Source organism: Botryllus schlosseri, chromosome 7 (genome assembly GCF_051294905.1).
Source record: "Botryllus schlosseri isolate E-star chromosome 7, Bs_hap1, whole genome shotgun sequence".
NCBI lineage: Eukaryota > Metazoa > Chordata > Ascidiacea > Stolidobranchia > Styelidae > Botryllus > Botryllus schlosseri.
Window position 1 is genome coordinate 20274804 of NC_137242.1, and position 23917 is coordinate 20298720.

General features: G+C 38.9%; 1 protein-coding gene and 1 long non-coding RNA gene across 4 annotated transcripts in view; one reads left to right on the forward strand and one right to left on the reverse strand.

The window, feature by feature from the left end:
- LOC145442999 (uncharacterized) overlaps window positions 1-23917 on the reverse strand; it is a 445110-nt gene that overhangs the window by 372322 nt on the left and 48871 nt on the right. The gene's annotated exons all lie outside the window — the stretch shown is intronic.
- The window catches only part of LOC145442870 (uncharacterized), a 50311-nt gene continuing 39361 nt past the window's right edge, over window positions 12968-23917 (forward strand). Inside the window, exons 1-3 of one of the 3 annotated variants that reach the window (XM_080320903.1) lie at window positions 12968-14755; window positions 15507-15674; window positions 20383-20424. In XM_080320903.1, coding sequence (XP_080177029.1) covers window positions 14707-14755; window positions 15507-15674; window positions 20383-20424 — 259 coding nt within the window. In that variant the 5' untranslated portion in view covers window positions 12968-14706. The remainder of the gene's footprint in view (window positions 14756-15506; window positions 15675-20382; window positions 20425-23917) is intronic. The other 2 variants (XM_080320905.1, XM_080320904.1) reach the window with 2 other exon arrangements.

A 23917-nucleotide genomic window follows, 5' to 3' on the forward strand; every position in this document is an offset into this window, starting at 1 on the left:
ATACAACAAGCAAGTATCTGGATGGAAACAATAATAACTTATGCAATGTGTTACATGATTTAATGACATTGCGACGAATTTTCGCTAGTAAGATCCGCTCACAGAGGCATACCAGCATCTAAGATTTCAACAATACATAAATCACTAAGGTAAGCTGATCTTACCCTGTAAAAACAGAATATTCCGAAATCCTGAACAGCCACACTAAATAACCACACCAGTCTGCTTTGCTCTGCTCGCATCAACTCAACTACGCTTCCTTCAATATTGATTGACGTAGTCAGTCATCCAGAACTCTTCTGAATTTTCGTCATGTAATGTTTGGTTTGATTGAAAAATGACTTTAATGTGATAAGAAAAATCAGCACCGCAATCAAGTTTCTGCTGCTGGTCTGTCTCAGACTCCAAATTCCAGATATCATGTATCAGCTTCAAAATTGGAAGTCACTAGTCATTTAGTCAACTCCAAGGAGCATCGATCGGTGCGTCAGTGATGCATCATGTATGTTTAGTGCAGTGCAGTTCCATCAACTGGTTCATGGCGGTGCGGAACTTAATTTACTGAAACCTGTGATGTGATCGTCGATTTCAGTGGTGTTAGTGGTAGTTAGTTCGAACTGACTGGTCTTCCTTCGTCGTTTTAATATAATGGCTGAAGCACCGTCGACTTCAAGTGGGTTACTCACAAAGACGCAGAGAAAGAGTGACGTGTGGAAGGATTTCACTCTGATGCTGCATGATAATAACGGCCAGTATACTGGGTTTGCGAGATGTCAAAATTGCAATGTTCAGCTAAAGCATCACAAGTTGACACGTGGTACGTCGCATCTTCGAAGACATATCGAAGCTTGTAAGAAGAATTGATCGCAGTTGAAATGCAAGTAAGCGAGTAATCAAAGAAGGTGATCATGGGGAACACTGATCGCCGGGTGGAGAATACCGAAGAAGTGCCGGTTTGCCGTGGTGTTGTGCAGAAGATGTTTTGAAATCCAGATTTACGGTGAAACGTAAGTTGGATGAGGAGGCTTCATCTTTGAAGCAGAAGCTGTCAGAGGAACTAAGAGTTGCTATCAAGTGTTATGAGCTGGCTGGCATCACCTTAGATATGTGGACCGATCTAAAGGGTCGCAGTTCTATTAGCTTGACTGTCCATTTTGTTGGAGAGAACTTGACTCTCAGAAGTAATGTTGCGACTGTTCGGCAATTCACGGATACTAAAAAAACTGGTATGAATATCAGACAGGCTATCAAAAACATCGATTGGGATTCTTCGACAATGGTCTGGATATATTTCGAAGACTGGACAAGATTATTCGGGTTATCTCGGAGTCTGGGATTGAGATCCCCGGAGTCGGAGGGACTTTGCATCAGAGACAAAAGTTGCCGGAGGGACTCGGAGTCTCGAAAAGCAGACTCCGCTCATCACTGGTACTATTACGAGTGTGAAAAGGATTGGCACTCCCTGTGCAGAGTATCGCGATAGTGAACATATTTTTCGCGTGACGAAACAAGATCGCTGTTTAAATGTTAATGCATACATTTCGATTACCGAGTTGCTGTACAATAGAGATGGCTCTGCATTAGACCGTGCTGTGTACTTCGATTAAAACCACAAGACCGCATGTAAATCTATTCGCACAACTCGATGATGTTGATATAGTGTTACTAAAATTAATTATTACCTATTTACACAACATAAAAATAACAATTCATGTCGTAGTAAGTAAGTTTCTTGAACTCGTGCTTGATGAAAACGAATGGTGACAAGTATGCTTTTGAGTGAAAAATAATTATTTAGAGGAGTGACATTTTGTGACCAACGAATGCAAATCGATCATGATATTACAATATACGCTTTCGTCAACATACCGACTTGATGTAGAAACACTTTCACGTTTTTTGAATAACTGGATTCTCGAGACTTGCTACTTGTACGATGTACCGTTGGTGTGCAAACTATAACGACCATTTTGTATGATAGTATGTTTTTGTTATATTGTTCTGAGGACAACCATGTGATGACTCAACACTTTTCGTTAGCAAAGTAGATTGATCTGTGTGTAAGATTCGAGAGTCGTTACTAGAAAACGTATGTACTCTGTTGTTGGAGTAGCTGGTTCATTGCTATGACATTGACAGAATCTCGAGAAGTGAGTATGCCTTACATTCACGAAAGTTTACGTGGCTCCGTTGTAATAAATCGGCTGGATACTGCAATTGTGCTGGACTTACACGTGGTATTCGCATACTGCGCACATACAAACTTTTGTGTAAACAACTCTGATGTTTCTGTTGGTACTAGTGCTGTGTTGAACTATTTGGTTCTTAAGACACATGAACAAACAATCAGACAATAAAGTTCTTGAGGTAACGAAACAGTTTGTAGAGTCAAACCAACCATTCTTTAGTTTAGTAATGTGAGAATATCGAGTAAAGTTGATTACTTTGTGTGATGTAAATATCTTTCGTACTTTTGTAAGAGTTGAGGGGGTCTCATGAAAAAGTAACTAGTTGACAAAAACAAAATATTGAATGAAGGTTCGTCTGTTGTTTTCATAAGTCAAGAGAGTAAAAATTGTTGTTGTTGTTTTTGTTACACTAAATCGAAATAATGTGAATGCGTCACCAATCATTGCGTATGTTCGTAGCATGGAATATCGAATATTTTCGTGTGCCATGAATATCTTTCATATACACTTAGTATGAAATGAGATGCGTGGAATAATAATTAGTGTCCAACAAAAGTAAAACTTGTTGTGTTTGCTTGTGTACTTTTTATCATTATTTGTTGTGGTTTAGAAAGACGGGTGAGTTTACATTTAAATATAGTAAGCGGGACAACTCAAGTAATAAATTTTGCTCGGTTGAAAATCGACTCGTTTGAAAATACCGGTCAATGGAGTAACAGTATCAATATGGGTGGTATATTATTTTTCGCGATATGCACCAATCTTCTAAGCATAACTTGTCAAAAATTTATCAGGTCATAGAAAAGTCGGTTTTTACGAATTCGAAACAAATGTACTTCGATTGTTACGATGATGGAAATTGAGATCAACGCAGTATTTCGGAAGTGAATGTGTATCGTTTGGTATGTTCAGCAATCTCTAAATGACAAAAATATCAAACCGGGCGTACAACTCGGTTAGTTAAATGATACAGTTACAAGTCGGATGTAATCTCGATTTACAGATGACAGCTTGATGATGTAAAGGTCGACCACTCAAATGTGTTCATTGCAAAGTATTTGACACAAACAAAATATCGAATGGAGACCTCGGTTTCATTTCCGAGTGAGTGAAAATTGTTTTCTGCTGGACATATATGATTTAGATTTAGAAAAAACGATCTACACCGATTAAGCGACGCTGTTTCATATCCAATGAGTGAGTGAAATTTCTTAGGGGTTTGATTTAGCTAGTTAATTACCGGTGATTCAATCACATACAAGTATATCGTTTTTTTAGTGATTGAGTATTGTGACGACATTTACTTTGACGAATGACAATGGGAAAATTTCCAATTTCTCTGATCGTGTGCGTTGCGCAAATAGTTCTAGTATGCATTCAGTGAAAATCAGACAAATTGACAACGAATTTCAGTAGTTTGGTTAGATGATGACAATTATTCTGGAGGTTCAAATCGATATCACTAATATGAGCAGCAATACAAAGACATTTTCTGTAGATTTCAGTGTAGCACATACTGAGATTTTATTATTGATATGAGTTTGTATTAACCAAGTCTGTGGAATAGGACGCATCGGTAAAGATATTACAATTGCTTCTGTGCTGATCAAAACCTTGAAGTGTAGATCTATAGACTTCACAATGCTTTTTTACATTTAGCACGTACAATGGTGGGTGTGAAAGGATTAAATATTGATCACACGATTCGAACGATCCTGGATTAATTTCCCGATCAAAAAACATTGCGCACATGCAAGTCCTCGTTTTACAAATCGATGCGTTAATTAAAAATATCCCTGAAAAGTTTGTTGATATCACAATAACCAACACCGGTGTAATTACGTCATGATTCAATAATCAAGTCACGATCGACTATTACAAAATCTCGTATGTCAAACTAAAGTATCAATCCTTATGATTACATCATGATAATATTCAATATAACACCTGCGTTCGATTGTAAGAAATGAATTCTCAACTGCGTTGGTCAGACATCCAAATATCATATACTCAAAACATATGTTAATCTCAATTTCGCGCACCGAGTAGTAATTACCTTGGGTTACAGAATAGTAACGACTTTTACAACTGAACAAAAAAGACGATTTTTTATATGACTACAACCGAACTTGTTATGGATTTTAGATTGTAGCGATTGTATGTACTCGCGTAATCTTGTCTTATTTCTGTACGGGTACTGTCTAGTTGGTCTGGTAAGTTACAAACGGATTTACTTGACAAGGTTTTCATGATTGACTCTTTTGAGTATGGTAAGATGTTAAAATGTCGATGCGTAATACTATTTCCGTTAACTCAATGGCAAAACATAACCAGTTAGCTTGTTCAGGGTTTCATCAAAGTAGATTGAAATATTCCGATTCAACTCATCGCATTGCAACTCGATCGTGTTATGTGCAAGCGGTTGTCAAGTTGGAAATGTTTACAACAATGGGCGATATTTCATTGATTGATTCTATTGTGTGTAGTAACACATTAAAATATCGCGATAGAAATTACTGAAACTCTCTTTGACAAACGTAAAGACAGGTCGCGAATAGAGTTGTAATGTTTCATTACTTGTTTCAAATCAATATGCGTATAATCTCGAAATGTGACTGGGTGAAAGTTGGTAGTCATGTTTGTCAAACATATTTCAATTCACACAATGTCAAAGTCCAAATATTTCATTCTGGATTATTTAGATTTACCTTTAGTACATCCCGCGAATGGATTCCGATACCGCACTATAACATTTTTTGATAATAAGGATTCAAGGATTTTCAATCAACAATGCCTGAATTTTTTTTGGGTAATGCTAGAGTTGGCAAATGATTAGTTGCGTGTTTTTGTTAAGCGTTTGATTTCTCAGTATTAAATACAATTATTGTATGTGTATACTTGTGATTCCTGATTCTCATTGAGCTAGTTGGTATTGATGCTATAGGTGTGAAACAGCGGTGCGGAATGTGCGAATAATCCGATGCGGCTGAATGTTGGCGTCAGTAATATTCAGGTTACGTTCGATTCAACAAAAACGCGTCAAAGGGATTTGTCAAAGGATTAGAGTTGTACCGATTTAAAACATTCAGATACGAATCAACTTGATTTGTGTAGTGAGTTTCATTTCAAGTTGACGAACTAACACATTGATTGAATATTTTCATGGATCTTATCACGCAACTAAAGTCAGCCACTATTCCGGAGGCGTGAAACATATAGCGATCGCGGGCAAGTGACAAATTGTTGGTTTTCGAATCACCGTCTGCGACGGTTCTGTGACAAACTAATTACCGAAATATTACCTTGTGAGCGGGCATGAGGGATTGCTATGTCTGAAGCATTATCCGGTGAGTGGTCGTTGGATTTTGAAATTATATCACACTCTTTTGAATAAGCGTTCACTTCACAAAGGATTAGGGTTAGAGCGGAAATAAGTGACAATTTGTCGCTATTCAAGTTACCGACACTGGCGGTCTGTTATTCGTTACTTATTAAATCTTACGAGTGAAATCAAGTTCTGTGCCAAACTGCTTACGAAAATTTCACCGCGTGAGTGATCGATATGCCTGTAACACCAAGTCGCGAAAGATGGTTAAGTCTGAGGTGTTATCTTGTCGGCGATCGTAGGATTTTACAAATATTTCACACCTTTTTGAAGTGTTAGAATGTGAACGCGGCTATTGTTGGTATTTGAATCGCCGTCTACGCCGGCTCTGTGGTAAACTAATTACCAAAATATTACCAAGCAAGTGATTTCTAGATTTAGCAAACTATTTCACAGCCTTTTTTGCTAAAAGTACGACATGCCACCCGCAGTCTATAACCGAAAGTACGAATCACCGCCGCGGCCATAAGAGTAACGATATATTATACCACACTCAGCGTAAACGTTGGGATTACTTCAAATTGGTCATATATAATAATTTTCGATATACACATTTACTAAGAACCAATCATGTGACTATTTACTTACGTACCTATTCAACACCATACGAAGTACGACATACCAACGCAGCCATAAGCCACCACACGAGAGATGTCTATACCCGAAAGTATGATATGCCAACAACGAAGCCGCGTGCGACCGATCCCTATGCTGAAAAGGGTTACCGTGCGACCATAAGACACAATAGCCGCTTGCCACCCCCGCCATAAGACAAAAGAGCCGCTTTCCACCCCGGGTTTCCCAGCCTCTTGCGACCCCCGCCATAAGAAATAAGAGCCGCTTGCCACCCCCGCCATAAGACACAATAGCCGCTCGCCACCCCCGCCATAAGACATAAGAGCCGCTCGCCACCCCCGGTTTTCCAGCCGCTCGCCACCGCGCCCATAAGAACCCCAGGCACACCCAGACCGATCGACTATACTACTAATCTGTCCTTTGTCTGGTATATTTTCTCGTCTCAATTCAAAGCAGCTATAAAATCTTGGAATCAAAGTTATATGTAAAGCCTACCGTACGTCAATTATTATAATGGAAATCCGAACCCATAGGGATAACTATTCTACTATATTTATTGTCGGATCTTGTTTGCAATCAATTACATTTTCAGCAAAACGAGGTTGATGAAGTCAACTGTCTTCTTCTCAAAGCCAAATTGAGAGACAAACGAATATAATCCAAGACCCAAGCGCATGTCTTATGGAAACAGGTACCGTAATCTTTTTTTTTTTGTGGACCATACAAATTTACATAGACCTGCAACGTTCTACTATAAATGTCATTCTGAGTTACAGTTCTGCGTTCTCACTGTTGCCTGTGCATCTGAATGTCAATGTAAATGTCAAAATGGCCAAATTGAAAAAAAACGCAGACCTGATTCAAGATATTTTTATTAGTCGTTATGCTAATTTTAGTCCTTCTCAATGATAGGATTTTACATGTATCCGAGCGCCTTTCCTGCGCTTGCGTAACCTGCATGTGTGAAATATTTATATTTATTTCTGCATCAAATTTAGAATTTTCATTGACATATTCAAAACTTTGGAATTTAATCACATTTTCAAGGAGCGCAACTTGGAGTCGACCAGTAGAAAAGAAACAAACACCATGACACGCCACGAATCAGAGATTGACCGAGCCTGGATTGCAGCTGATGGCAAGAATATAAAACTGCTTCAGTGAAAATCTAGTATTCAGAAACATTGTTGACGTTTTGAGCTGCTATGCATTGGATTATCATACCCTAAAGAAGTGGTTCTCAAACAGGAGAAAGCATTTGAAGCGGCGTGAAGCCGCTGTCAACTAAAATCTTTTTCGCACATGCATGCATGGCAGCTTGTAGTTATTTCTCTGTGTATGGTCAGAATTTAATATTTGAATATTCTCTCATCAACAACCATTACCGTCACTGCCATCCAACTATCCGTTGGGATTTCTAGCGTTCTGGTTGCTTTTTTTAATTTTATGATACGACGATAAGGAGTGTGTGAAATTTTTTGCTATCATATGGGAGCGTTTCCAAAATGTTTAAGAACCACTGCCCTAATGACTTCCAGATTTCATATTTTGCAGCAGACTGGTAAATAACAACAACATTTTTTCTGTAAATTTGCAAAATTTGTATGGACTCAAAGAAACGATTTCTTTGTTATTTAAACAAAAGCGATTGGCATTAAGCTGATATAAATACTTCTAATGCAAGCCCTAGGATATTTTTAGCAGGCCCAATTTCATTAAGAGTAAAAAAATACTTATGGTTGTTTATCGTGGTAGTGGTAGTGGTAGTGATACTGATACATTCATTGTTTGTTCGTTTACAATAAAATTAGAAATTTACAAGCCGTAATTTGATCAGTTTTAAAAAAGTTGTAATGATTTGTGTTGATCATGTTTTCCGCTGACGGACGTAACCAGTGAATTTGATTCCATGCCCCTGTCACGAAAGTTTAGGATACTAAATGATATTTTGTTATCACTATATCCCTAATTCCCTATGCATTCATTTTCATGATTGAGCGAGTTGCATGATATTTGTAGTGAGTTTGCTCTTAATCATTTGTGATGTTCGTGATTTCATGGACTCTTCCGGGAACGGTTTCAACTGCTGATCTGAATCTATGAAACACTGTCACAGCAGCTATTGGAAATTTCAATGTTTGCACGTATTTAATCACACAGGTTGGGTATTATAAGCGTCATTTATTCTTGAATCAATAAAATCTGATTTTATTTTGAGCCCTGCGTTCCGGTGACTAGTCAACCAGCCACTTTGAGACTAAACACTTTTTAGGTAAACAGTTTTAATTTGAACACTTCGGAACACTTCTAGGCGTTCAATTTTTGGATCACGTTTCGTGTTCAATTTTTCGGGTTGAGCAACACTTCAAAACTTACAGTGTAGTGAAGTTGCGATGTCGAAACATTTAATCCATTGATACAAACAATTCACGCGACTCTAATTCACACGAATCTAATGATTTCAGGGGCCGAACATTCTTGACCGACTTCTCTAGTGGTGTCGTATACTTCCAAAAGAAGTTGGTAATTGATAAAAATAAATTATGGGTATTTTTATGCTACAATAATACGACCTGCCAAAGTACCGTACACATACATCAAACATACACTTTAGTCCGAGTTTAATGCACACCGCTTTGAATTGGGTTACCATACGTCCTCTTTTAAGAGGATTTGTCCTCTTTTTCGACTTTTTTGAAAATGTCTTCGGATGACGCCCTTTTGTCCTCTTTTTTGAGATTTTGTCCGCTTTTTCGAGAATTGTAGTTGAATTTACGGCCAAATTCGACTGAGATGCCGTAAATCAGCACCGAAGTACGCCCCGGTGAGTATTTCGGGAGCTGAGCGAGAAAGTTGACCTTTTTACGGTCAACTGACCACGAAGTGGAAAAAATTTACATTTTTTTAGGATTTTCCTCCGGTTTTGCAAGTCTGAAAATTCTGAAAAAGTGTCTTCTTTTCAGATTTCCAAAATACGGTAACCTTAGCTTTGAACGGCATATCGCATATGACCCTGCCGAAATACTTGGTCCCTTCCGCATTACCTTCCAGTCATTATATCATAATATTCTTTTCATAGGCGTGTCCGGAGACAATAGACGCCCTTTTCCCCTCCTATTCTCGACTGATATGTTATGACGCCATACGTGTCACTATTAGGGCTGGGCACAATGATTCGAGTACTCGAATCTGAATCGAGTATTAATTTTAATGATTCGAGTCGAGTAGTAAAATACGATTTTTGCGAGTACTGAAATTATACGCTTCCCATCACTGAAAGTTAATTTATCAACGAGAATTATAGTTTCTATACTAATTTTCACTTTTGAAGCCTTGGAACCTTGCTTGGCGGTATCGTAGCATATGAAATATATAGTACAAAGCTACGAAGGTTACTGGACGTAGCACATTTCCAAAGTCACGATTATCCCACAACATTATCACCAAGTGGAATGAAATTGATATGGTCGAAAAACATCAAAGTATTATTTGTGAGATGGATAACAGGCATCATATTCTTTGTGGTGGCATAAACGGTATATACTTGAACGTTGACATATTACATTCTGTTATGAGGTCATAATGGGTGATACTCGAATACTCGACTCGACTCGAAGCATTTCGCGTGATTCAGAATCGAATCACGAAGGTACTCGATTTTGCCCAGCCCTAGTCACTATACGTCCTATCAGAGTCGGTTGAAAAGCTTGATGTTGCCTGTGCAAATTTATATTATGAATATATGTTATGAGCGAATAACATACCAAAGAAAACTCAACTTTCACTAAAATCTACAATTTCCACATAGCTCTGTGGCCCACCTCGAAATTCTCCTGTGACACACTGTTTGAAAACTCCTGATCTATGGTATTGTATCGGGAGGCGGTTTGCATACCAATCCAATGTTGACTGATAAGTGCAATCGGGTGATAAATGTTCTGATTGGTGTCAATTATTTCGTTGCGTAAATATAAATACCATCACAGTGCATCCGGCGTCTGGAGAGTGCACATGTCCTGGTAGTACAGTACTGTACAGTGTACATAAAGACATATCATGACGACGTAGGTTGTTAGACTATAATATTGGTCATGAATTTCACAAATCTTGCACTCGGGCTACGCGCATAATTTACGTGGAACTGGAAGATCATACTGATTTTGTGAACGGTTTGGTTGATAACATTAAACATATCAACAATTTCCGCGTGGGCATCAATGGCGGAAGAAATACAATGCAGTGACATATTGTCATAATATTAGTAATATGATCACCACTAAGCCGGACGAAGGTTATGCAAACGGAATAATGATATACACCAGGTGCATTGTACATGTTGACTAACAGTAATGACAACGTAGGCCGATCTATTATATTTTAACCATCGTCATGGTGTATCACAAGTTTTGATCACTGGTTTACAACCATGTCTGTATTATAGCCGATATATATGTCAAATCAATTTCTTCAAAATTCAGGTTATGGATCTATAGATCCCGCGTAACGACAATAACAAATGTAGAGAGGTGGCTGAGATTCGATTTCCAAGGAGCTGAAGTAAGAGCGGGATTTTGTCGATTTTTAATGTGGGAGCACTGGTCCCGGATTTTTAATTTACTTCAAAAGTCGGATTTCAACGGGAATTTTCCACTGAAATATGTCGTGTTAGCACTATTTTAACTGAATCATTTCGGACTTCGAATCGGCAAACTCACCAGTCAGATTTTTTCGAACTCTTAATTTCGGATTTACAGCTACAGTCGGATGAATTCGGCTTCCGAAGATTGAGATTTCGACCATCTACGACAGGGGTGGCCAACCTCATCGACTAAAGGGTTGAAAGCAATTGACAAGCCAGTGCACGAGCCACCAGCCGGCTCAGTTTGCAAGGACAGGTCTTCGGATTTGGCACCTCGGCATATCGATATCGAAGGTTTCCGCAAACATGCGTCTAGCATTTTGTGCCTAGGTTCCATCGTCGACGATCTTACTGCGAACGCTAACCCGGAGAGAATTTTTCTCGTAATTGCAAATAGCCTACATTTAGACTCGTTTGGGTAAATTAGGTGTTTTGTTTTCATTTTCAGAAAGGGGTACCAATATTGAAAGCATGAAATCGAGTGAAGATTAAATCACGCAATGCGTGAAAATAACTTTTATTACTATTCTACTTTATTGTAATGTACGACGTTTTATTAAAAATGTGACTGTAACCTGGATCTGCCAATGCGTCGTACCTGATATTTTAGTCATCAACATTCCAAGTGTCGCGGCCAGACTAATCAAAATTTTGGTTGACCTGTCAAATTAATAATATGACCAACTCATATGCGATACTAATTTTGAAAATTATCTCGCGGGTGGCTCAAAATCTTTTAGCGGGCCACGGGGATTCCGCCCCTGATCTATTATATGATAATAATGTATCAATAGGCGGTGTTTCACATCAGTAGATATCAATTCAGTGTTGATTCATATGTAGTGTTACCATATTTTGGAACCCGAATAAGAGGGCACTTTTAAAAAAATCGTAAAAGTTAGTTTACCTTGATTGAAAACAGCTAATTTTAAAATATTGACCGGAAATCTTGTTGTGTAGACTAAAACATAAAAAAAGTTCATCACTTTAACTCATCTCCCAAACCACCCGCTTGAACGTTCGCATTACCTATTTCGCGTCCTTTGACCCTATACCCATAGGTATGTCTGCAGAAGCTGTAAAGTAGGACGAATTTGTTAAAATGAAGACATTTAGGCGTCCTTGGATGACATTTTCAATTTCTTGAAAACGAGGACACATGCTCCTGGAGGACGTACGGTATCCCTATTTAAATGTGCAATCGGGTGTTGGATGGGCCGGCTGTTGTCAATGATTTCGTTGAACAAAAAAAGACCATCACAGTATATCCGTCGTCGGGAGAGTACCCACGTCCTGGTAGTGTAACAGTGATTCCCAAGCTGTGTGCCACGGCACATTAGTGTGTCACCACATATTCTCAGGTGTGCCGCGAATATTTTTTCCAATCTAAAAAAATAACTTCGTAAATATTAGCATAATAATACCATAAAAAAATCAACACCAAACGAGCATGCACCTTGACAATCTCAAAAATTTTTACTTTCTTTGTTACAAAAGTTTGCTCAAATATTAGTGACTCTCTGCTGGAAGCTTGACCAGCAATCACACAACATCAAGAGCGAAATACACTACATGCTGTAGTCGGCGAATGATGCTTATTCAACCACTTAATCAAGTTGATATCGTTGTCTGATGTAAAAAATCTAGCAGACGTACGGCCTCGATATTGATTTCATATGTTTATTGTATCATAAAAACTAAATCCGTGCGATTGCAGGTGTTGAGTACTCCTGTATAACTTGTTAATGGGGTAATATCGGTATCAAGTAGAAAAACGCGTTTTACACTCTGCTCATTATCAACGTAGCAATACTCAGACGCGCCGAATTAATTGCCCTGTCTGGCCCTGACTGATCAGGAGTAAGCTTATATCGTCGCAGTGGAATCAAAGTGACTTATGTCCAGTTTTCAAATTTTCAAGGTCCATTTCTAAAACTTGAAAAAAGTCAAGTTTTTGAAAAATTTTCAATTTTTTTCGGCCATAACTTGGCCATTGTTATGTCTGTTTTATTAATTCAAAGTCAATCACGGCCAATATGTGGATGAAAGAATATGAAAATTTTACCTTAAGTCAATTTTTTCAAAATATATAAAATGGATATAAGTCACTTTGATTCCACTGCGACGATATTCCCTTGCAAGACCTCGTCAAAACTGTTTGAAAAGCGATGGAAGATATTGATTTTGTGAGATTATTATATCATTTGATTGCCCCAGTTATATATTTGGTGATGTTTAAAACGTCAATATGTAATTCAGCATTGTGGCATTATGTGACCAGAGTCGTCGCTAGGTATCGTGTACACTTATATAGCCTATCACTTCACGGAATTGTAGGGTTGCAATTAGCAATATGACGTCACGTGACGTCATGAGGTTCACGTTCGCGTTCACCCAGAACCTTTCCAAAAGGTTCGCGTTCACGCGAACCTGAACCTTTCAGTGGTTCACACTATCCCTAGTATTTATCAAGTCATAATTAGGCTGCTAGGTATCGAAGAGTGTGTAATTCGTTTCACGCTCCTTGCGAATTAACTCACAAACAAAACAATACTCCGCGGGACGTGAGTACCCGGCCTGGACTTTATCTTTCTTTGCAATATTACTCTCGTGATTTGTTCTTTAAAATTGGCTTTGTGTAGTTGGTATTTGGACGCAAATAATCGAGTAGTCTTTTTGCCGAGGAACAGTTCATTGATACACGAAACGTCCCGTTTTTTAAAAACACTATTTTATAAAAAAAATGATGAGTTATGGCTGTCTCATTTCAAACCCAGTCTCCCATAGGTACAGGAGCAATCAGAATTATATTGTCATTTGCATCCATGCATCCATGCATTCATGAGTATGTGGATGTGGACATTATGCTTCTTTGTATGGACTGAAATTAAAAGCTGTGCACGATGGATATTGCTGGGAATTAAAGGCGAAGTGCGAGTACGTTGTACACAATGCTCTGCAACCTCGTTCCAGTCGTATAAGTGCTGGCATAAATAAGCATAGCCATCGCAATACCCGATTAATATTTTTCATGAAACAATTTTTTGTAAGAATGCCGCGAGCGTTTCATAATTTTTGTAGTGTGCCACGAGCCAAAAAGTGTGGAAACCACTCCTACATAAAGATATATAAAGACGACGTCGGTGTCGATCCTAGCTCGCGAGAAATTAGGACGGATTTCAAAAGTTGATATTACTACCAGTTTAATAATAATTTCATCATTTCAAAGTGGGACTGCGATTCAATGAAAACATATGACAGTGTCGAAACGACTTGGAGTAGTGTTTGAAATAAAAAATAAAATCCACCTGGGGATAGACGATGCGGTGTTGATATTGGATGAAAAGTAAAAGAAGATCATATAAAAGGACAAGCGGGGTGACATGTGATGGAAGACTAGACTAGGTCGATATGTAAGGTTGTGGTCCGGTAAACCTGCGGGCTGACTAGTAGGCCTATTCATTCAGTGACAAATACTTGTTTTTCGACTTGAATGTGGATATAATCAACGATTGTCGGATAACCGGCGAGATATTGTTTCACACTTCGCTTACAGTTAAGGATTCTGCTTCTTGTCTTGACCTTGGCACTAAGGGGATACATCAACTGCAGCAGCAACAGTATGCAACGGAATACAGACTAGCCAACTCACGAGTTAGCGCACGTTATTTTAGGATTTCGTAAGCAAAAACTTTTGATACTTCGCCCAAATTCCTATACAGCACGAATACCTGCTTAGTTTCATGGAAAATATAGGATTCAAAGGACAGCATAGTGGATTACCTTACTATCTATTGAAACTACCTGTTAAAAATGTACTGGCAGCATCGTATTCAACATTAATCCTCTTTATTTAGATATTGCACATAACGTCGATCTATGTAATTACTGAAGAAAGTATACTGAAAACTACCAAAATGCAATCCGTTGAATATAAAGACCAATCCGACCAAGTATATATGAACGGTAAAAATGCTTAAATAGTATCATTATACCATGCACTGGTTTTCAGCACTTACTTATTCTGAGTACCCTCACGCCAATTTGCAATCCAAAGGGTAATACCCATATTTTCTGATCTACAAAAGTAAAGCGTCCAGGTTATACATCCACCAACAAATCCAATGCATTATACTTTTACTATCGATACCACTACCTTTTTCCCTACATAATTCAATCGAGCCCTTGACTATATACCTTATTATGTGGTAAAAGTGTGGATTTTTATATGATATGGAAAAGTACTATGACTAAATTCATGAAAATTGGCATATTTTGGGCATATTTCGTAGGTAGAGCATAAAGTTGACGTGATAGAAGAAAACCAGTGGCATGTTTGGAATCAGCATGCCAAAATTAGCCTACATCAAGTGCAAAATCAAAGTCAACAAAGTTTTCGTTCGAAATTGTTGCCCAGTGTTATCCATGCGTTCACCACTGCACAAGACGTACCATCAGCCATCACACAGTTACAGTTAAAATTCGACAAGTGGTCGCGCTTAGAATTTCCTGCAGCCGATGATCACCTAGACGGCCGTGTATTCACGAATAATATGAATCGTGTGTGTGTGTGTGTGTGTGTGTGTGTGTGTGTGTGTGTGTTGAACTCCGCGGAACCCACTAGACTAGCTCTGGGTTTCTTTGTACGTAGGCTATGTCTGCACGTTTGTATATTTGTTTGGCAATTTAACAGGATATAACAAAATCGTTTTTCAAGAGTACGTCAAACCGGCTAAACGAACTCCGGATAAGAAAGCCGAAGATTTTGCAGGAAAATATGGGAAGATAGCGATGGTTATATTCTGCGTCTTATTGGTTGCAGCAGTGGGAGGACTTGCAGCAATTTTTGCCCTTCATTTCGAATCTCAAGGAACGTGGAATCGAGGTGAGTGCGAGCTTTCGTTTGAATACTTCGTACAAAAAATACACTACTTTTCAATAAATGCATATTATGTATCCTAATCCAGCATATATATTGTACGCGAGCGGGCATATCTAGAACTAGAGTAGCCTATGGCGAATTTCCTGCATGTCCAACTTTCTGTAGCGTCATGGAACTTGGGAAAATTTTTATATAATGTACAGTTGTAGATGAGCTGATATCTTCCCCAGCAAACACCTACTCAGATTCCTATTTATAGCCAGGAAGGTTTCAACGTATACGCTCGTTATTGGCGATCTATCTAACGACATCAACAGAGCAATGTCACAAAAATTCTTCTTCATAATAGTGCGCACCATCGCGATTCTTTGGCAATAAAGATGAGAAGGAATTAGTATGTTACCGTCTCAAAGCCATATTTTTCCATTTTTTTAATTCCATAGTTGCGGCGATTAACTGGGAAGATCTAACGATTTTAAGCAGCAGGCTTTCGATCCGACTTCGTCAGTTGTTTTGACCATTGAAAAACTAATTGCGAAGTCAGACGGTCTACCGCCAAGCTAATAATCGAGCACAGTAGACCCGACACTGCGATTGGAAATCACTCTATTCTTCTCCAACACTACCGTGATTTAATTAAAGCCATCTTGTCGCGATATATATGTTTTTACACTATGGCAATTTTATGAATGTTCTCGTTTACACGGACTTAATATAGGCCTTCAAGCCGTTCTCGTGATGGAATATCGCCACAATCTATCTTTCATAAATCCCCCAACATGAAACATTTGGCTCGGGTATTCCCAGACCTTTTATTGTCGCGACCCAAATTCCGATTTGAAAATATACCGCGACTCGGATCACCCTGCTTACTAAATTTAAAGTATTTACATAACATTCACTAGTTATTTTTGGAATAAAAGTAGGATCCATGCTTAATGAACCTACGAGACATATATACTGAAGACCTTAACTCAGGGGTATCAAACATACGGCCCCCGTCCCGCGAAGCAATTCCCGAGTAAATAACTTTCTCCGATCCGTGTGTGGTTTTGAATTTTAGACAAGTGACATCGCCATTAACGAATACTGAGGCGTATACAATTATACATACATAGTTGCTTAACGCATTTCCACGCAGATCGTGTAGCACGCGTGAGGATAGCAATACCTCGCAGTTAAATTATATTTCCGACAAATAATAACCTCAGCGACCAGGAAATTTGCTATCTGGTATGATCTTGTACTTCTTATTCTCAAATCCGTCGCCTGTACCATAATGTTACTCTGCGAGCGTGGCGAGATAGCGCAGTGGTGTAATCCGCGGCCGCAACACCAATGGGTGCGGGTTCAAGTCCGACAGAGGTCGGCTTCCCAATTCCGATACTTAAGTGTTGGAGGTTTACCTAGGCTCCTCCTCGCCACCTCATCCGCGTCAGCGGTGTCTTACAAAAGCCTAGAGGTGGGCCGTGCTATAAGTCGGCAGTTACGGAAAATAAGAAGAATATCGGCCTGGTGTAAATAACCATAGTAGTCGACAAACACCATGAATACCCCAAAAATAAACAAACAAACACTGCGAGCCTACATTTATCGGCAATGCAGGCACGCTATCTAACAATTGTAATGTGAATGGCTTGGCTATGTTACTAATTCGAATTTGTAAACGGGAAAAAAGTTTATTTCTCCCTGGTGATTCGGAAGAAAAGAGGATTTGAAAACTGAATGGCCACACAGGCTCCACCATGTCTGCACTTCTCTGCGACCAATCAACGTGTTGCGCAAAACTTAATTTAACCTTCAAGGCACGCGATGCCCGGTAAAGCGAATTCGCGGATGATATTGATTGCGGGCTGTTAAATGTACAAACTTCACATCGAGCCCGATTTAGACCATTGATCGTTTGCTACCTTCTAGATATATTTTATAATTTCAAAATTTCGAATAAATCTCTCTCGGCACCCTTGCGAGACCTAAATGGCACACTGTTTGAGAACCACTGTTTTAAGCTGTTTGCAAGAATTACATAGTGCATTTTTCATGCAAATTTCGACTGCAACTTTATCAAATTTTGCGCAAAATAGAAAGAAGTGATTTAAAAAAATATGTTGTGAACTATCTCTATTATGGTAGCATTATCTTTGATTTGCATAACAAAGAGCTGTATGATATATTAGCTGCATCTCAATATTATCTATGACGCAATGACTTGCAAGCTAGAACTTCGACTACTACCCAACCGTGCCCTAACAATATGTGCATAGATCGCTTTATTAATTCTGTCGTTTAAATTTTGGTAGTTTCTAGGGATGGTGTGAACGTGGGGTTCGCGTTCGCATTCTGTGTGTTAACCACTGAAATTTAGAGGTTCACGTTCACAAACGAACCTTGGTATAGGTTGTGCACTGTGAACCATTTTCATATATTACAATTTTTCTTGGTTGAAATTCTTTGGTTGAAATTCTTTGCATTTCAACTTCGGACCACTCTATGCGCGACGTTGACAGGATAACAAATAAATGAACACGAAACGAGCATGCACCTTTCAATCTCAAAATTTTATTTGCTTCGTTACAAAAGTATTCTCGAAATATGCAGCTTTCCGTTTTTGAATATTTAGTGACTCTCTGCTGTAAGCTTGTCCCGCAATCACACAACATCAACAATGAAATACACTACTTGGACGAAGTCAGCTAATGATGTCCATAATCATATCTCATTCTCTCAGACAGCTTGGACGTACTAGCCGCAATGGCCAACTTGGAGTCCCAGCAAACGCAGACTATTATATTTGAATCGGGTCGCTCTCTGAATTGATCGATCCGAAAATGCGACATCGTTGTCTTTGCCTTAGTACCAGGGGATCCTGATATCAGTGGTAACGAGTCGGCCGACACGTTGGCTTGCCAAAAGCTGTCAGGACAGAGCTCGAAAATTCCCCGTAGACAGTAGCGGACGAAATTGACCACACTGAGGCGAAAGCTAAATTACGACAAAACTGAAAAAGTGCTTTTCAATCTTTTCTATCACTATCCGCACTTTTTAAAAGAAAAAAATTCCATCCGCACAAACCGACCGAAAAGTGTTATGCCAAAAGAAACTGAAGATATACTTAGCAATATTTTGTTCAAATATGCAACAAGTATGCTCCCGGTTCAGGCCATCAAGTGTCCCATTAAAAGGACAACCCCGGCCAAATAAGTGTTGGATTTTGTACGAGAACTCCTATTTCCTGGATGGCCAAGTATTTATAAAAACAATCCAGTACTCCTATCCAAAACACAGCGTATTTTCCACGAGTGAAAAATGCTTGCTTGCAAAAATCTCTTTATAGAATGTGACACGAAGGTCTCGACGGCTCCAGTTCGTCAAATGAGTACAATTTCCACATGTTTGTTTTATGTCAACTGCCTGATGGCTAGGAAAATGAGCTCAAGGAGAGTGACCACATTAGAGCTTGCTACCTTATGATACGCTGCTTCAATTTGTGTTCTGTTATTTTTTTCAACTACATATTTTCTGTTTCGAGAGTAAATGAGAAGAGCAAAGAAAGTAAAGAAGCCGTGTGTTCGGCTGTTAAGCTCGATCGAACTTGAAAGTTCATAGCAGTTCAGTAACCTTGAAGCAGTGGCTATTAATCTTTTTAGACAGAATCTGAGTTTTACTGGCATCTCGCGACCCAAGTCCGCACACATCAAAAATTGTGCAATTATAATATGATTATATAGTATGCTACGATTTTTTGGGCATGTTGTTGTTGTTTATTCAACAAAAAATTTGGCGCTTATCGCCCGACGGCCTTTTGCGCCACGGTCATTGAACATACATAGTACATGAAAAAAGAAAGTAACACGAAATAACGAGCAATTGCGAAATGAAGTGGAAACAATCAGGTGACAATATCGGCATGTATGACACAGAGAACGCGCATACAACAATTGTATGCAACACAGCTCTTCGAAACATGTCTGACGCACGTAATTTCAAATTGTGGTGAATTATTTTCCTCTGCTGGTCGCATTTGAACTACTTTCTACTCAGATTGCAAGGGTGGTACTATTCGGTGCCGACTACCGGCCTTTTCGACAACCTATCATATCAATATCGAGAGTTTGAGCCAACCAGCAATGGTAATTTTGGCCAAGGCTTTGTCGCCGCCGATCACTTTAGCACCGCACTTTCGCATCGGTATGATGGGCACAACATCAAGTCATCACGTGTCCCGACGTAGAAGGGGTTGGCCTCGAAATGAATGTGTCTCATAGGCCGGTACCCATTCGTTGAGCATGCCTATATACTAAAGCATCCCAACGGTCTCGACGGTGGTTTCCAGAGAAACCAGTCGGACAAATCTTATCACGAATTGAAACCAATTTGTGTAATACAAAGGTCGTCACGTTTTCATGATCAGGCCATATTTTCTCCATGTCTCTCTAATTCATTATCGTACCCAACACAATGAATATGGCTAAGCAACAGCTATCAACATAAAATCGCGCGAATAATTTTTTTGCATTAAATTTAAAAAGCATTACATGCATACTAAAAGATTGATCTGGTGCCGTGGCCACCCAAACATATACCCTTTGCCATCGATACTTTGGCTACCCTAAAATGGCGAAAAAGTTTCGTCACACTAACTTGCAAATGTGAGCCTGCAATGAAATTGTGATATGCCGATATCAATCTTATGTCAAATATTTTAATCTAGAAACAATGCAATTACGAAATGAACTGGAAGACGCTCATGCTGGTAAGCAAATGCATATCGTTACTCCATTCTGATTACCTTAAAAGTAATCTGTAACAATAGTGCCGAGCCATTAACATGGCCGTAACTGCCGCAAACCAATCCCCTCAATTGCTATGGGGAAGCTCAAAGGGGCCTAAAATTGTTTCGGAAATTACCATATTATAGAGCATTTTAAGATATTTATAGAACCTTTTTTCAAATTTTCTTCGCGTTTCGCGTGATTTATTGCACTGGTCAACAAAATGAAAAATAAATTTTAGGCAGAACATCTGAGAGCCGTTTCTGGGGTTTTCGAGGTTGCTGATTACGAATATCACATTAGTTTTGTCAGATTGGCTCTTTGTCAGAAGATATTCATACCCCTAAAAAAGCCCAAAATTACTGTATTTACCCTTCAATATTTCACTTGCTAGGAAGAAAATCGTATTTTTTTCTAATTTTATACTGCGCATAAATAGATAATTGACTATGAAGAACCCTCATGTCATCCTCAGTCATTCTATCAATATTAACATAACATGATGCGAAATATTTGTTTGTCAAAAAAAGCAATTTGTGAAGCCTAAAAATTGTACTTCTGCACAACGGAAATACATATTCTTCTGTATCAATTGGTAATTCTACAAAATACCCCAAGAGTAGTATAAAACTATAAAATTTGTCCTTGTAAAGCTTAACTGCAATTTCGAATGCGTCTCATTTCTCTTGACTGGTAAATGGATAATTTTCCGCTGAGTCAACAAAGTGGGTATACCTAGTAACCCTAACAAACGAGAAGCTTAAATATGGTATATGGTATATTCGAATTCAATGGAATGAAAGATTGCAATTTCACATTTGAAGAAGTTTAATCTATACTACATGTAATTTCTCCTAAGATGTAGTAAATAAAACCTTATAGATCAGTGGTTCTTAACCTTGCCTCCTGGCGATTTTGAAGGGGGCGGAAACGCTCAGGGGGCGATATGGGGGGCGCTGGGATCAGGGGGCGATAAGGGGGGCGCTGAAGACGAATGGCTTCGCAATAGATGATATAGTAGTAGGACACTTCCCTAATGAGTATTCAGAGCAAATTAACATTCTCCAAAACATGTCAAATCCCGAAATTCTTGGTCGCGCTACACGACGATGTTTGCTACATATGTTTTCATTAATGTAGAGGGTTATTATAATTCATGTAAAATGAATTGCACGTACATTTATATCGTCAATTTCCCGTTAAAACACTGCCGCTACGCTTGCTAGGGTTATTTTCAACAAAATGTTTCGAACTAGGTATTATATCCTGCGGCGCACGGCGTGTGGAAATCGAAGGAGGCACTGTATAACACTTTTGAGAGTGAGAGCCCCTTGTACATAAAATATGTCATGAAGCTTTGTGCGCGAAATGAATACCTAAATAAACTTGTATTTAAGAGCTACAAAATTAAATCGTCAGAATATTTCTTCATCGTATCATATCGGATAAAACTATCTAGTGTAGTTGTCCACAAACCTCACATGAGCGTTATATAATATGAATTGCTTTGTTTGGAATGTATTCATGTTAAAATTAATAACTGGGAGCAGGACTAAATTTAATGCAAGTAGATATATGCATCCCATTCTCAGTTAACTTACTTATTCACACAAAGCGCTAAACCAAAATCCAATACCATTAATTTCCACGTATTGCCAATCGCAGATGTGAATTCGGGATGGTTCCAACTGCAGGGTATGGGACCGTACCCGATTGTTGTTGTAACAACATTGACTTGACCCTGAATATACCACATACAGTTATTATATGTTTTATTATAGTCGAGTGGTCCTCGAGCACGATTAAGGCGCGAAATATCCCCAATACTAAAGTCCCGAAGAAACCGACTGGACTTTGACCTCTTACTATAACCAAAACTGCTGCAACCCAAACCCCCAATCGGGTGAATGGGGGTCAGCTCAAAGGGTGCCCTAAATTATTTCGGTGAATGAACATAAATTACACATCATGTTTTGACGACTCCCCCACGAAAAATACGCATAATGATAGAAAATAGCAATAGGCATCTCGGCGTCGGCCATTAACACGCCACGATGGCATATGAAGTCTCAGCTAATATGGGACTCCGACAAGTGTGCCAAAAGATCGCCAGCGAGAACACCTTAACCGCAGAGGATTGCACTTATGTTGTCCGTAAACTTCGATGTATATAAGTCTAATTGTCCATAGGGGCTTAAATCGCTCGTGCCGAATTATCATCGCAGTCTGCTTCCCACATGACAAATAACATCCATCAGAGAAAAATTATTTGCCAGTGAAGAAATACCAATTTTGAATCGTGTACTTACTTTAGTTTAATACGTTTATGCGTTTCAATAACTTTTGACTAGATAGCGGACGAGAGGTAACAAAATAACAACATGTAACGAAGTAATTGTACCAACGCGCACGCCCGAATATGATCAATTATTAATTACGTGCCCCCATTTTCCCAGACAACAGCTGACTCACCGCTACTGGTAAGTCTGATTACGTGGGCTGAGAGAATAAATAAGTTTATAGCGACATATATTTGCAATTACCACCTATTCACTCATGCATTATACAAAATTTTGGCGCCTAGAGCGACCAGACCGCACAATCGCGCGACGGGGTTCTTGGGGGCGAAGCCCAGAGAAGTTTGGTTTATCACGCTATGGGTGCGCAAGAAAATCGTTTTTTAAAGGGCTGATGAAGTGCTGTTACGGCCCTCCCTCTTCCCCATTGTCTTTATTACAGTCCTTGCAATATGGGGGCGCTAGAGCCCAATATTGTTTGAAAGGGGGCGCTGGAGGAAAAAGGTTAAAAACCACTGTTCTAGATGATCACAAAGCACCGAACTACAAACAGTTGGTCCTCCAATTCGTAGCTGCATTTCGAAATCTTTAACACAAACATGAGCATAAAAGTTCACTTTCTGTTCAGTCATCTTGATATATTTCCTGACCATCTTGTTGATTAGCAAGGGGAGAGGTTCTACCAAGACATCAGAACAACAAATGAAACGTATCAGGGCAGATGAGATGAACGATTGAACATATTATGGCAGACCATTGCTGGAACCTTTCGAGAAACTGCTCCGAATAGCTGACAGGCGAAAATCGTACAATAAAACAATTGTGATTTAAACTAAACTAATAAAATTATATTTCAACTGATTATTTCAAATTTACAATAGGTGGTTGACTTAAAACTGATTGAATATACCACGCGTTATTTGAGTATCTAGGTAAATATACATGACAAGAGTTTATTTATGTACATGATATCCGTGAAAGTATGTAACTATGATAAATATATTACCTCTAAATATAGTGCTGTTGCTGCATTTTGATTTAAAAGAGTCTTCTGTGTGTAAAAATAACAAGCAGATTGGATTTTTAAACTTTATAGAACGACTGAGCCAATTTGATATCTAGCCATTACCGCGAAAATGGGGGATTTTAATCAAATTAGCCCCATGCGTTATCACCA